General features: G+C 56.6%; 1 protein-coding gene across 4 annotated transcripts in view; it reads right to left on the bottom strand.

Moving 5' to 3' along the window:
• Positions 1–786: 786 nt before the first annotated feature.
• PRKCA (protein kinase C alpha) overlaps positions 787–13,273 on the bottom strand; it is a 365,590-nt gene continuing 353,103 nt past the window's right edge. For 3 of the 4 annotated variants that reach the window (XM_067717472.1, XM_067717475.1, XM_067717476.1), the window contains 2 exons: positions 12,481–12,528; positions 787–7,002 (listed from right to left, as the gene is read on the bottom strand). In XM_067717472.1, the coding sequence (XP_067573573.1) occupies positions 6,838–7,002; positions 12,481–12,528 (213 nt within the window). In that variant the 3' untranslated portion in view covers positions 787–6,837. The remainder of the gene's footprint in view (positions 7,003–12,480; positions 12,529–13,273) is intronic. The other variant, XM_067717473.1, reaches the window with a different exon arrangement.

Raw genomic sequence — 13,273 nt, 5'->3', positions numbered from 1 at the left:
CGGTCGGGAGAGGCCGGGATCGGATGACCCCGAGAGCGAGAGTGGGGAGCAGCCCCCCAGAAGGAGGTGAGCGCGCGAGCCAAGACCGCCGCGGCTTCCAGAAGTAGTGATTTGCTTGTTTCGTTTTGTTTTCTTGGTCTTTAATTCTTTTTGAGGCTAATCTCCTCGGGAGTGTTGAGTTTTAAGACACTGGGTGTTTTGGAAGGCTACCTGTTTCACATGTGAAAATTTCCCCCCGTTTTTCACCCGTGAGTAAGTACAGGGTGAAGGCTGCTGACGCTGAACGCGGGGAGTCCTGAAGCTGAGCGCACGGTGCAGCCGACAGGATGCGTGGGAAACGTCTGTTTCTGGAGAAAATTCCCAAGATTTGAATTCCTTCTGGAGCCCTTCTTCCAGGGTGGGTCTCTGTCTTGGGACGACATCCTCACCAGCTGCTGTGTGTCCTGTGCAGTTTCGGGGTGCAGGGACCTGGCAGGCGGGGGCCACGCCAACCTTCCCGTCTGCGCTGTTCCCCAGCTGGCACGAGCCCTGGACTCCGTAAATGAAAGACTAAATGACCTGCCACTATTTTTATCCCCGTAACTGTTTGGGTTTCAATTCAAAGCAGGAAGTATTTTAGGAAGTAAAGACAGTGACCCTAAATGGAGAGGCACACACGACACAGGTGAAGAGACAGCAGCGTCCACAGGGTGCACCCAGACTGAAATGCTACACTCGCCAGGTGAACACGAGGAAAACTCATTGTGATGCCACAGAGGGATGCAAATGAGACCGGGGACACGAAGGAATGGTCATTATCTTTATTCATACACACTTGCTTCCAAACTACAGTTAATGTATCTAACAAAGCGTGTCATGCAAACAAAGCTTAGAGGTTATGGAACTAGAGCAATGCAGGAATTGTACATCCGTTTCACCTGCGATAAACCCAGTGGGACCTGACAGCTGAACGGCCTCTACGTTCTGCCAGCAGGTGCTTGACAGAAGGGAACACTGCAACCTCCGTCTCTTCCTCTCCCTCCTCCACACACATTTGGGGTCTGATACAGGCTCCTTTTCAAGGATGCTTTAAACACGGCTTGTCCTTCAGCCCACCCTTCCCCCAAATTCATGCAGCAAGGCAGTGATTCCAAATGTTTCTGACCATCTACAAAAGACATTCGAAAAGACCCTAAGAGAAGAGACATGAGGCGAATTTTTACACTCAAAAGGAAAACAGCCTTCACGGATGATTCTGAATGGTCCACTAACCCCCTCAAGAAAAGAATCACAGTTTTCCAGGAAGAGTATCACCAAGAATCTACCAACAATCACAGGAATAAATACTCCTAAAGTGAAGCAGAGGGGCAAAGACAGAGCTGTTTGATCAGAAAATGCAAAGCCACCTTTTGTCTTCTTTTAGAAAAAAAGGTTCTTATAAATTAGCCTTGACAAGTAGGGTCCCGTCTACTCACTAGAGATGATGCCAATGGGCGCATCTGCCCTTCTTTCTTGGGGATGTCGGGGTAGTTCTGAGTCGCCCAGGGACCAGGTTCTCGCAGGGCATCCCTGAACTTTCACCATATATGCGAGACCCGGGGGCCCGTGGGGGCAGGAGACAGAGCTGAGGAGGCGCCCCCCATCCCCATGCCAAAAGGTGGTCGCAGAGCCTCACAGGGCAAGGAAATGGGAAAGCTGTCCCAGAGCTGCATCTGGAAAGGGGACAATGAAGCCATCTTTCCCACGGTCCCAAAGTTTCTAGACTTTAGACAGTTGTCCCCAGTGTCTCATTAAAAACACGGAGGGCGTCATTCTGCTAACGTGTTCCACCTGGACTTCCAGTCATTGTGATGAGGACTCCATACCCCACTGGATGGGAAAATCCCGCAGTGGGACTGCAGGACAGGGGCGCTCTAGCTGACCCCAGCTGAGTCCTCCTACAGGCTCCGTGTGATTGGAATCTTATGAAACTGTCAGTAGTTTTATTTTAAAAACTCATTTCTAAGGAAGAATTGAGTTAATAAAGTTCTCTATAAAAAAGTACAAATAGCCCAGTATATTCAGATGTTCTGTTGGAATTAACAGATTAATTTCTTCCATAAGGTTTCAAAAAAGTCTTTGGAACGTGTGGGCCTTAGTGTGGGTCATTTTAAGGCTGTTTGATGACTGAGTTGGACCTACACCGTTATTAACGGACAGCCGATCACACACATCAGCGGCGCTGAGGTCCTGGTCATTCCGCCCTTCACCCTCCTGACGAGCCCCTGACATTATCGGATTAACAGAATTGTGGCCAACACCATTTCTACGCGGCTGCCTTCACCCACGTGTAACGCAGGTAACCTTTCTAACAACAGAAATATACAGCATTCCCTAGATGTGCTGCGTCAGCCCACACGGGAAATGACAGAAACGTTGACAGTCAGTATATTTCATAAAATGTAACCCAAGTAACTCAAGGAAAAGGTTTTAAAAACATTTCCCAACGCTCCCTGTCAAATTAGGGTGTGGTCACGAACAGCGAGGACGCCTTCCGCTTCCTGTGACCGTCAGGCCTTCCCTATCCCCGCGACGCTGAGAGCCTTCGTCTCCGGGTCGCTGCCCCGTGTCAGGTTCACGATCGATCGTGACTCTTCAGTGCTGCCCCTGCTGGGCTTAGAGAAGCAGGAAATGGTACAAGAGATAGGCGACTTCACAAGACCAAGGTGAGAAAATGACTGTCAGATGGTGTTTCCTTTCTGAGGCTTTTACAGACACAAGACCCTCACTTTGTCCTCCCTTCAGCGCTGAGCAAACAAACGCCGGCAACACACTCAAATCCCTCCTGCTACGTGGACTCGGGGAGGTGGGGGGGGGGGACCTGCAGTGTTAGTTGCTTTTGCTCTGTCCCCGCTCCCCTCTCCCCGGACCCCCAGCTACAGGAAGTCACAGGGGAAAAGTGGGTGCGAACCCACCTGCTGGATGCTTCAGCCCCGCCCAGAGAACCGGGAGCCTCTTCGAGGGGGCAGGGAGGACGCTGCTGGCGCTTGGGAGATGCTGGCGGAGGAGGGCCAGCAGCCGCACCGGAAACCACCCGCGGCTCAGCCCCGGGGACCGCAGCGCCCCTCCCTCCCTGCCGGCTTCCTCCTGCTGCAAGCGTCCGCCAGCCCTTCCGCACCCAAACCCACTCCTCCCTAAACTCCCTGCCGACCACGGCTAAGGACCGTGGCTCAGAGGGGCTCGACAATCGTTCGCTGAATCGCGTTAATCAGGGTCCTCACGCTCTCCTAGCTGACCGTCTCAGACCAAGTTTCCGGACATCTCTTAACCCTCTGGCTTTCTCCCAAAATCCTGATAGAAGAAGCCTAACCATCTCCGAAGACACGACAAGGCAGAGGCTCTGCGTGAACGTGAACAAAACAGCAGTAGACGTGACGGAGAGCCGTCGCTCGGTTCCCGGGGTCTCCTACCGACCTCCTGAATCATTCCAGCCTCGAGCGAACCTCCCATTCACCTCTGCGGGCTGCGCACCCCATATTCTTCCTTCAACCCAAACCCCTCGTGGGTCTGCAGGCGATGCCCAGAGGAGGGCCGCCAGCGCACTGGCCGCAGCCTCGGAGCGGCCGCCTCCCAGGGGAAGGTCACGGGACCGATCTGCGCGGCCTTTCGCGTCACAGCGTCTGGCGGGGGACCCAGCTCGAGCTGGATTCCCCTGCGGGCCTGAACCTCCATGGGCCCCAGCGACACAGGGGCTGACCCTTCTCGGGCCCTTCCGGGCCTCCTTGTTATCCCAGCCCCTTGGAAGCGGCGGCCCCTTCCCTGTGGCTTTACTTTACGTGGCCTCCACGAAGGGGGATAAAGCCACAGACCTTTATCAATCCATTCTGCTGACGGTTACCAACGTGACGTGTGCTTTCAGCAGAACTGTCCTGGGTTGCTCAGAGTTTTTAAAAGCATCAGCTTCTATCTACATCCGGGACATGGCGACGCACCAACACGCCCCATCACGGTAGCACGTCGCTGGCACTGGAGCTTCTACTGTTTCCCCCCCAAGTTTGTCCTCAAGCCTGCAGTCCCTCACGCAGAGTACAGGGCCCCCCAGACACGGTATTTCCTTTAAAACTTTGCCACACACTCAGAAAGGATAAAAACCAGCTGGGATGTTTCCTAGAGAAAGATGAATAATTTGGAAACGTGTCGGCTGTGTGAAGGACAGCGTGACCTGCCCGGGGCTCAGCGTGAGCAGGCAGCGAGAGGCTGGGAACACGTGGTTCAACCCCGCGGGCTCCTTGCTGGGACATTCCTCCCCGCTGGGGCGTAGCTGGGGATCTGCCGTCCTGCTGCTGCTCCGTTCCGGGGCAGGGTGACCGGCCCTTCTGCTTCTTAGGCTCTTTCTATACTTGGGTCCCTTTTCTATCAGACCAAACGAGGTGCACCTGGGGAAGATGCGGCCCCCGGACGTGCACGGACCCATGGGGCCACAGCGCCGCAGCCGGGGCCCCTCTGGAGCCCTTGAGTCTACGGTCCATAAGAGGTGGCGGAAGAATTTGCTCTTTTCTGGTCTAACCTGTTCCCTACCCCGTCTCTTCCTCCAGTCAAGGCTTCCCAGGATGGCCGAGGCCTCTCACCCCTAAGACCCCTCAGCGGTCGTGTGGCAGCTGGAATTCAGGCAAACAGCCAGAGAGTCAAAGTGAGAAGCCGCTTCGCTGGGACACGCTTCTGGGGAACGGGGCACAGAGCAGCCCCTTTAAGGACTGACAACCACGTCCCTCGGAAACGTTCTTTCCGCTCTTTCTGACCGGCTCCCCTGAGGACCCCGCACTGCGATGCTACGTCCCACGGAAGTGCTCCTCACAAGACAGGGAAGGCCGCTTCTAGCAACACCTGGGAGAGCATCTGCAGCCCCCCCAGGGCGTCTGCTGACGGCTCCGGGGCCTGGCTGTGCTCACCACGTCTGCACGTGCGGTAGCGGACGGCGGAGCGTGCCGAGGACGGTGAGATGGACGGCACGCTTCCGGGGCATCTGCACACCCACGTCAGGAAGGGCATCCTCCCGTCCCTCCTACCCCGAGTCTCCAGCAGCAACAAGGCTGAAGGGAAGAACTGACCGAGCAAAGTGCAGCCCGTGGGCCGTGACGACACCACACCTGCACGAACGTTCTGGGGGCACGGGAGCTGAACATCTCCTGCTACCACAGGAGGAAGCGTGACGGAGGCGACAGGGCTCAGAGGCTAAGAGGAGTCTCACCTCGACAGTAACCCCACACCCCCGACGAAACTTTCGTTTGCAGGTAGAATCGAATATTTTTATGTATATGTGTATGTAAGCCTAATTGATCATGCAAAGTAGCCATTCACCTTCGAAATCAGATCTACTGCAATAAAAAGTCAGTACGCCCGACACAGTGCCAGTGCAGGGTACGCACGGAGTCGGCGTGGGGAAGAGGAAGCACAGCGGCACACAAAGAAGCTAACACTTAATCAGAAAAGCAGACTAGAAACCGGAGCCGTCACAGTCGTAGCACGGTTGTGTCTTATAAAATTATTATAGTACTCTGTGTACTTGATACGATTATATCAATAACATAGATTCACTTGTTATTAAGGTTTATTCTAAACATGCAAAATTCATTGCATGATGCCTTTGCAAAACATTTTGAAATCCTTCTAGCAATAAAACCTCTTTGAGCTGCTACGCATCCAGGTTTCCTGTTCTACAGCTTCAGGTGTGTCACTCAACATGAACCGGAAATGGGGACCAAAACCGTACTGTTCATCCCAAGAGGGTGTCGAGGGCTGGAGACGGGAGGGGAATCAATTCTAGGGGCTGAAGTTACAGTCAACACTTGGATTAACTTACTGTACATCGTACTCTCGTAAACACCGCAGCCTATTAAATAAATAAGTACAAAAGGGGTGGGAGGTGTGCGCTCCGGCTTCTTAGGAAGTAGGCAGCGAAGTGTCGGTGTGAGGGGGCTTGGCTAACACTTGTGAGTAGTGGCATGATCGCGGGTGGCACCCTGGATCCAGAAGAATCTCCCAGAGATTAAAATGAACATCACACGCGCACTGACCTACCCTTGATCTGAAATGACTTCACATGCTCGCTTAGCGGAGTCCTTAGAAGATTTGGCCTCTTAAAAAGAAATGCAAGTATCAAGACAGTCATCAGCCAGTAGGGTACGAGATGACAGATGCCCCCAACACTCATCTGAGGTCTTCTTCCTCTGTTTCTAAACTGGTAACTGCTGGACCGTAACTGTGAGTGGGTTACGACTGTCAACCTCTGGGAACAGTGAGCTTGCAGATGGGACCAGATTCCTCCCGGCCTCTTGGGCCCTAGGGACCGTTTCCATCGAGGCAGAGAACACCAGCAGTGGGTCCTCTGAAGCCCCAATCCCACCTCCCCCGGGTCCCACCTTGCTCACTCTCTGGGCTCCCCGTTCTTTTACTCCAAAGATGTCTTGGGCGGAGATGTTTCCGGCTCCCTGGACTGGGGCGGGTTCCTTTGAACATGTCTGGTTGGGGGATCCGGATGGTGAAAATCAACAGAGGGTCTGGAAAACATGTCAAATTGTACCCAAAAAAAGGGGGGGGGGTAGAGTCTGTTTGCCTTCCAGGAAGGGTTAACCTACCGCCAGATGCGACCTCTACACAATTAAACTGGATGCTGTGCATGACGCCATCTGCCGCTAAGATGATGCTCTTGGTTGCGAGAGACCCTGAACAGCTGATCACGTTTGGACTAATAACCCTACAGTTCTCAGGCCTCCCCTGGAAACAAGGCGGTGGCCTTCAAACTTTAGAGCTGAGGATCATTTCCCACGGCTGGGGGCAGGGGGCAGGGGCTGGGGAGGCGCCTGTTCTCGGTGCTGAGTTTCATACTGTGCTCTGTAGGATGGGGTGCACGAACTGGGGGTTGACATATGAGAACCCTTCAAAATCAGACTGGTCGATGTTAGCGATGACCAGCTGATCGGGTGGCGTTAAGACAGGCTGCCCTCGCGTGAAGAACTTGTCGAAGTTTTCTGCTCCTTTGCCGCACTGTGGAGAGAAAAGAAAAAGAAGGAGCGGTCAGTAGGTTATTAGAGCCCAGGCAGCAGCTCTCTGGGCCTCTGCGGGGAGGAGCGTGGCCAGGGCATCAGGGCTGGCTGGGCAGGACAAGTTCTGGAGGATTTGCAGGCCAACGGGATTCGAAAGCGAGGCAGAGCGAACAGAGAGAGCCACTCAGCTGTAAACCACCCAGCAGCCTCGGGACGGACACCCCAGGCGGGAGGGCCGTGTTGCCGGGAAGGCGCCAGTGAGGCCACGGCCTCTTTTATTTCTCGTCCCGTCACGGAGCCACGAGCACGAGGCCGCACGCGCGGGGCCGGCAGGCACGCGTCCACGCTGAACGGCTGGGATGTGGGTGGAAATGAGGGCAGTGGCCCCTGAACTGAGAGGTTGGGATACTGTCCCACGTCTGGTTCTTTGCAAGCCTGTCTGTAATACAGTAAAAGCTGTGTTATTCTTGTCTTCCAACTGGGAGGTTCTAGAATCTCAGCCCCGAAATTAATCTTCAACCAGGAAGGGGTCAGCGTAGTGGCAAGGCTGGGCCGTTCCTGCCTGGGCTCGGCGGTCTAGGTACGTCTGTCAACCGGCGGACAGGTCGCCGTGGCAGGCCTCGCTGGTGGCTTCGGTCTGGATCAGGTTTGTGCTGGTGCCCCGAGAAGGCAGTCTCCGTCCTGGACACTCACTCCTCTCCACCTGGGTCCACCAGGGCACTTCGTGAAGATGGGCTGCGGGCAGAGCTGCCCTGGAGGAGGGGTGGGGGCCGGTCTGGAATCCCAGCCGCGTAAGCAGCGCTGCTTTGGGAGGCTGGCCCCGCACAAGAGGAAGGGGTGTCCCGTCGCTTTCCCAGCCACCGGAAGGCTGTGGCATGCTGGAGTCCCAGGATCCCAGGTGATGCTGAGACAGTTCTGGGAGGTGTTCTGCAGACACGGTGACCCATCCCCTGCCCCATCCCCAGCCGGTACTACGGGGCAGCGTGAATTGACTGAGCTGGCCTAAGGCGTCCTGCACCTTTAACAGAGCACGGCTCTAGGTAGGCTGCGAGGCGGGGTCCACCCCTTCTCTTCATCTGTAAAGTGGGGAGAACAGCTGGGGCCCCCTCCTGGGCTGCCACGAAGGTTGAGCGTACAGTGTTTCACACAGAGCCCAGCACGTGCGGGGAGCGCACGACACCTGCTGCTGCTGCTTCTGTGATGACAGCTGAGTCTCGGGCCGCACTCTCTCACCTCCTCCGTCACAGCTCCTCCCCATCGTCTAGAAGCTCTCCTCGAGAATCTAGCTTCGTTATACTTTCCCCGCCCTCCTATCAAATAACATGTCTTGGTGGAAAGCACGCCATAAATTCAAGGTTAAGGTCTTCCTAACTGAGGCCTTTCCTTTCTGGGGTGGTTTTTATTGATTTTATTTTATTTTATTTTATTTTATTTTATTTATTTATTTATTTTTGGCTGTGTTGGGTCTTCGTTGCTGTGTGCGGGCTTTCTCTAGTTGCAGCGAGCGGGGATTAATCTTTGTTGCGGCGCGCAGGCCTCTCATTGCAGTGGCTTCTCTCTTTGTGGAGCACGGGATCTAGGCGTGTGGGCTTCAGTAGTTGCGGCACACGGGCTCAGTAGTTGTGGCTCGCGGGCTCTAGAGCACAGGCTCAGTAGTTGTGGCACACCAGCTTAGCTGCTCCGCGGCATGTGGAATCTTCCCGGACCAGGGATCAAACCCGTGTCCCCTGCATTGGCAGGCGGATTCTCAACCACTTGCACCACCGGGGAAGCCCTCTGGGGTGGTTTTTATTATCGTAAGCGACCCCTGCTTTTTAACTGGAGGCGAGTTCAGACCAGTGACTGCTGGGTGGTACGTGGGCGAACGAGTGGGGGGCTTGTCGGGGCCCCTCCAGTCACTCTGCGGGGGCCATGCTGCAGGTCCTGCCCATGCCTCGGGCCCTGCCACCTGCACGAGGGGCGGTGGGGCCTTCCCTTCACACTCCGCCTTCCCAAGGAGCACGAAGTGCCTCTGGGGCAAAGGTCAGCAGAAGCAGGGCCTGCGGCCTGCACCCCTCTACGTGCACAGGCCACCGTGAGCCAGTCGAAGGACTCTTCAAGGGAGAAAGGGCACGACGTTTCTCCCCAAGAATTAATCAAGGGTCTGCACTCGATACGTCAGTGAAACCAACCAACAGCAACCAACGTCCACAGAGCACCGCGGCCAGACGCCGCTGTGAAGATGACAACAGAGAAGAGCGAGCCCTGCTTCGGAGACACCAGTGGTCCTCATCCAGGGAAGGTTTTGCCCCCGCCCTGCAGACATCTGGCAACGTCTGAACTCTTTTTTGGTTGTCATGACCGGGGTGGGTAACCGCAAAGAGGTGTTGGCCCCGAGGTCCACAGGGCTGTGGCTGAGGAACCTGGAATATTCCAACCGCGAAGCAAGGCTCGGTGGGTCCCAAGGTCAGTGTGAGGGCAAAGGTGGAGGCCAAACAAGGGAACCAGGCAAGCCAGCCAGATCTGAGAGCAGGGAACGGAGAAGCTGCAGACGCTCAGGGCAGGAGTCTCGTACGCAAGTGTTACAGCCTCGGGGACTCGGCTGTGAGCAGAACATCCTTCAGGACTCCGATTAATCAACACCCACTGCCTGGAAGGTTCCAAGCAAATCTATTCTGGGTGCTCCCAGCAGCTGGCACGTGTGCTTCCTTAGGAAGAGCTTACTTCCTTCACTGATTCCTGGTATTCACTGACTACGCAAAGATGAGCGAGAAGCAATTTCTGGGAAGAAAAATAAAAGGAGAAGTCCCTAAGAGGAAGAGGACGGCGACATGGTGAATTCTCTCTCCTCCGCTAGCTGGAGACCCGTCCTTCCAGCTCCAGGCCCGTCCGTCTGTCCTGTGAACACATCACACAGCCTCTGTGCAACCACAAGGCTCAAAGGAAAGACTGACACCTTCCCCTGAGCACCTCCTGCAGAGTACTCGCAGATCAGCTTCCAACGAGAATTTCTCAAAGCCAGGGCTCCGCCGCCAAAGAAAAATAAAAAACAAAGTAAACGAAGAGATCCCAAGGTCTCAGAAGGGGGACCACGTGACCATCAACACGGAGGAGCCTGGGGATGGGATGATGCCTGAGGACGGGAAGTTCTGAAGCCGTGTCCAGAGGAGGCTCCTCCTAAAAGGCTGCGCAGCTTGTGAAGCCCGGGGTGGTGACGCGCGGACGGAAATCCTCGGCATGTAAGCTGCGTGCCGTGACCATGCTGCTGGCGGGGGCCAAGGGGGATGGCGGAGACCGGGTCAACCCAACCCCGAGCGGGCAGGCGGCGGCAGAGAATGAAAGCTCTGTGACTGTGAGAGGCTCTCGGCAAGCCGTGGGGGGCCGCGTCTGGAAGAGCTGAAGGCGGGGTCTGAGGATGAGCTGAGGTCCAAGGCTCAGGAGGGTATCTGACCCCGAGGGGGATCACACCGGACGGAAGACCCGCCCCCAAGGGGCGCGGGCAGCTCGGCTGCTTTTACGGGTTTGGCTCGATGACAGTCAGCACTTACTTTTCCACCACAGAGGGTCTCCCGGTGCTTTAAAAATGAGCGCTCCGCAACTCAGCGAAATCAGGCCAGAAATAGCCTCCTTTAGGTCAAATTGGAGAAGATCTTGAACTACTTGTCTTCCAAGACGTTTGTGCAAAAAATGCAACTGTCCTCATGCCACCACCCGCGCCACCACCACCCACTGCACGGGATAATTAAACTCAGGGCCCTTTGGGTCCCTGGGGAAAAGACAAACAATGGCTTTAACCAGCTATTGTCTTTTACGGTAGAGAAGAGTCTCCCGGCCACCTGTGAGCCAGTCTCACCGGGGCCATCAGCTTGGCGGGAAATGGCTCTCGGGCGCCATCTTGGATCTGAGAGGCAGCCAGAAGAGGCCCGGGGACCGAATGGGGGGTGCGGGGGACACCAGGCAGGCTGGCGTGTCCACGGCCTCGGGGCTCTCCGCCACCTGAGGACACAGCAGGTGAAGGCAGCACTCGCTAGCTGTGAGCAGAACCCCACAGCTGTGTGTGCGCTGCCCCAGCTCCGGAGGCCACCCACACCTTTCGCCACCTGAAGCTGCCAGGATGCCCGCGGGGCGTGAGGTCCCCACGACTGCTTGGGACAAAGATTCGGGGGGGAGGGCGGAGGAAGTGGCCCGAGCACGGCTGGGCCAGCATGTGCGCCCGGACAGCTCCTCTGGCCATCCCCGAGACCGGACGGCCTCCGTGTTCGCGGTGACGCACTTGACACCAGGCGGAGACCCGGGGTACGGTGGGGATGAAGCACCCAATCAGAGGCCAGGAGTCGGGGTCGGCTTGGGCAGCGCACGTGCCTCTCTGTAAAGATAGACGGGGATGCGAACACCCACCTCCCACGGCTGTTGTGAGGTCAGAGGGACGGCATGTGTGCGACCCTTTCTAGATGACCAGGCCTGATACAGACCTACGACGCCACACGCAGCACACGTGCCCGGCGTGGAGACGGCCACTGATTACAGGCCAAGGACGAGTGGAACACTATTAACAGTCTATCTCCTGCCGCAGCTCTGGATTCAGGACTTCACTCCTCTGTTCTCTGGACGCTCCCGCCCATTTGGTAAAATCATCGACGAGTAAAATGAATCCAGGAGAAAGCGAGATGGCAGACGTGTGGCAAAGCCCCGGGTGGGATCTGGGATGCGCCGCTCCCCACCCGGAGCCCCGCGTGGCGCCCGGTCGGTCGGCTCACAGCCTCTGCATCTTTGCGGGGGGCCGTGGGGAAGGGGCGGAGCCTGAGCCGGGCTGTGGGCCTCTCGGCTGTGACTCTTACCTGGCAGAGGCCACCCAGAATGCACCACACATGTGCTGGTCTCAAGCCTGTGCCTTACACCTTGGTGTCTCGATGACGTAGAAATTAACCTCATGGTCACCGGCGCGGGACTTACGGTGAGTGTGAGTAGCTCGAACACGCTGCCGTTACAGAGCAAAACGCCAAACCGACCCCGGGAGAGCACGAGGGTGCAGAACAAAGCCAGAGTAAAGGTGAGCAGCGCGACGAAGGAGAGAGGAAGCTTCGCAGGGTGGGGACCGTCTGCGCCGAGGACCAGACGCAGCTGGCTCGTCTTAGGGGAACCGTCCCCGCGTCCCGAGCCCCGGTCTGGGGAGCTGACCTCAGCCCCGCGCCGTGGTCCCCGTGGAGGGGTGGTGAGGACACGGCCAGCGGTGGGCTCGTATCCCTGACTCTTCATGTAGTTAAACCAGCGGCAGAAAGGAGCGGGCGCCTCCTGGGAGGTCACGTCCACACCAGGGAACCGTCCAGCGAGTGGGCTGGGCCGCCGGGCGGCAGCTGGGGTCTGCCCTTCCTAAGGTCAGCATGCTGGGCGGGGGGCCTCCGTGCAGGGCCAGCACAGCAGGAGCGCACGCCAAGGGTTATGGGAGGAAGTGAGGTTAGTTTGCACATTGCGTCACCCAAGGTTCTGGAGATGTGCTCACCGAAGGCCTGGACGCCCACTGAAGCCAGTGCATTTTGGTGCAGAAAGTCTGGAGAAGGAGAATGGGCAGAGGAGAGGATTTGGAAAACAGTCAGTGCCCGGCCTGGGGACAAAAGGAAAGGAGCGGGCCCCACGCAAAGGAGGCCACACGCCCATGTGAGCAACGTAGGGACAAAGTGTATAGATTCATGCACGCGTACAGCTTTCTGGAAGGTTACGGAAATGTCAGGTGGGCAGCGGGAGTGGTCCCTGGGGAGAGGGAGATCCCGCCTTTTCATTTTATATCCTTCTCTACTGCTTAACCGTCTCTTTCACCGCAAGGAGACTGTATTTTAACAATAATTTTTTTTAAAAGGGACTGGGGCCTCTTTCACCTCCTGCCAGCGTTCCCTGGAGACAGGCCCTATTTTCTCAGACAAAATTAAACAGGGCTCCCCTCACCTGCCGCCTCAGAGCACCTCTCAGGAAAGGCCACTTCTGGCCTGGAGGCGGCTTTGAAGACGGACACACTAAATGGTTAGGTTCCAGCAGGTGAGAGCCCCGTGTGGTTGAGGGCAAAGGTTCTGGCTTGCCGTGGCCTGTACCCTCTGCAACGAGAACACGCACGCCGCCTGGTCTTTCTTTACACGCACGGCCAGCTTCAGGGCGCTCAAGGCCGCTTTTCCAAGAGTGGCTGTTGTCATGCCCAGCAACACGGCGCCTTCACTCCGGACCATGGGTACCGGACTGGTCCATTCCCTCGGCCAGAGGCCCGCAGGGCCTGCATTCCCCGTGACTCCCCGCCGGCAGCTCCC

This window comes from Pseudorca crassidens, chromosome 19, assembly GCF_039906515.1.
Source record: "Pseudorca crassidens isolate mPseCra1 chromosome 19, mPseCra1.hap1, whole genome shotgun sequence".
In the NCBI taxonomy this organism is placed as follows: domain Eukaryota; kingdom Metazoa; phylum Chordata; class Mammalia; order Artiodactyla; family Delphinidae; genus Pseudorca; species Pseudorca crassidens.
The sequence above is the reverse complement of the archived record's forward strand: the minus strand, read 5'-3'. Positions and strand labels throughout refer to the sequence as shown.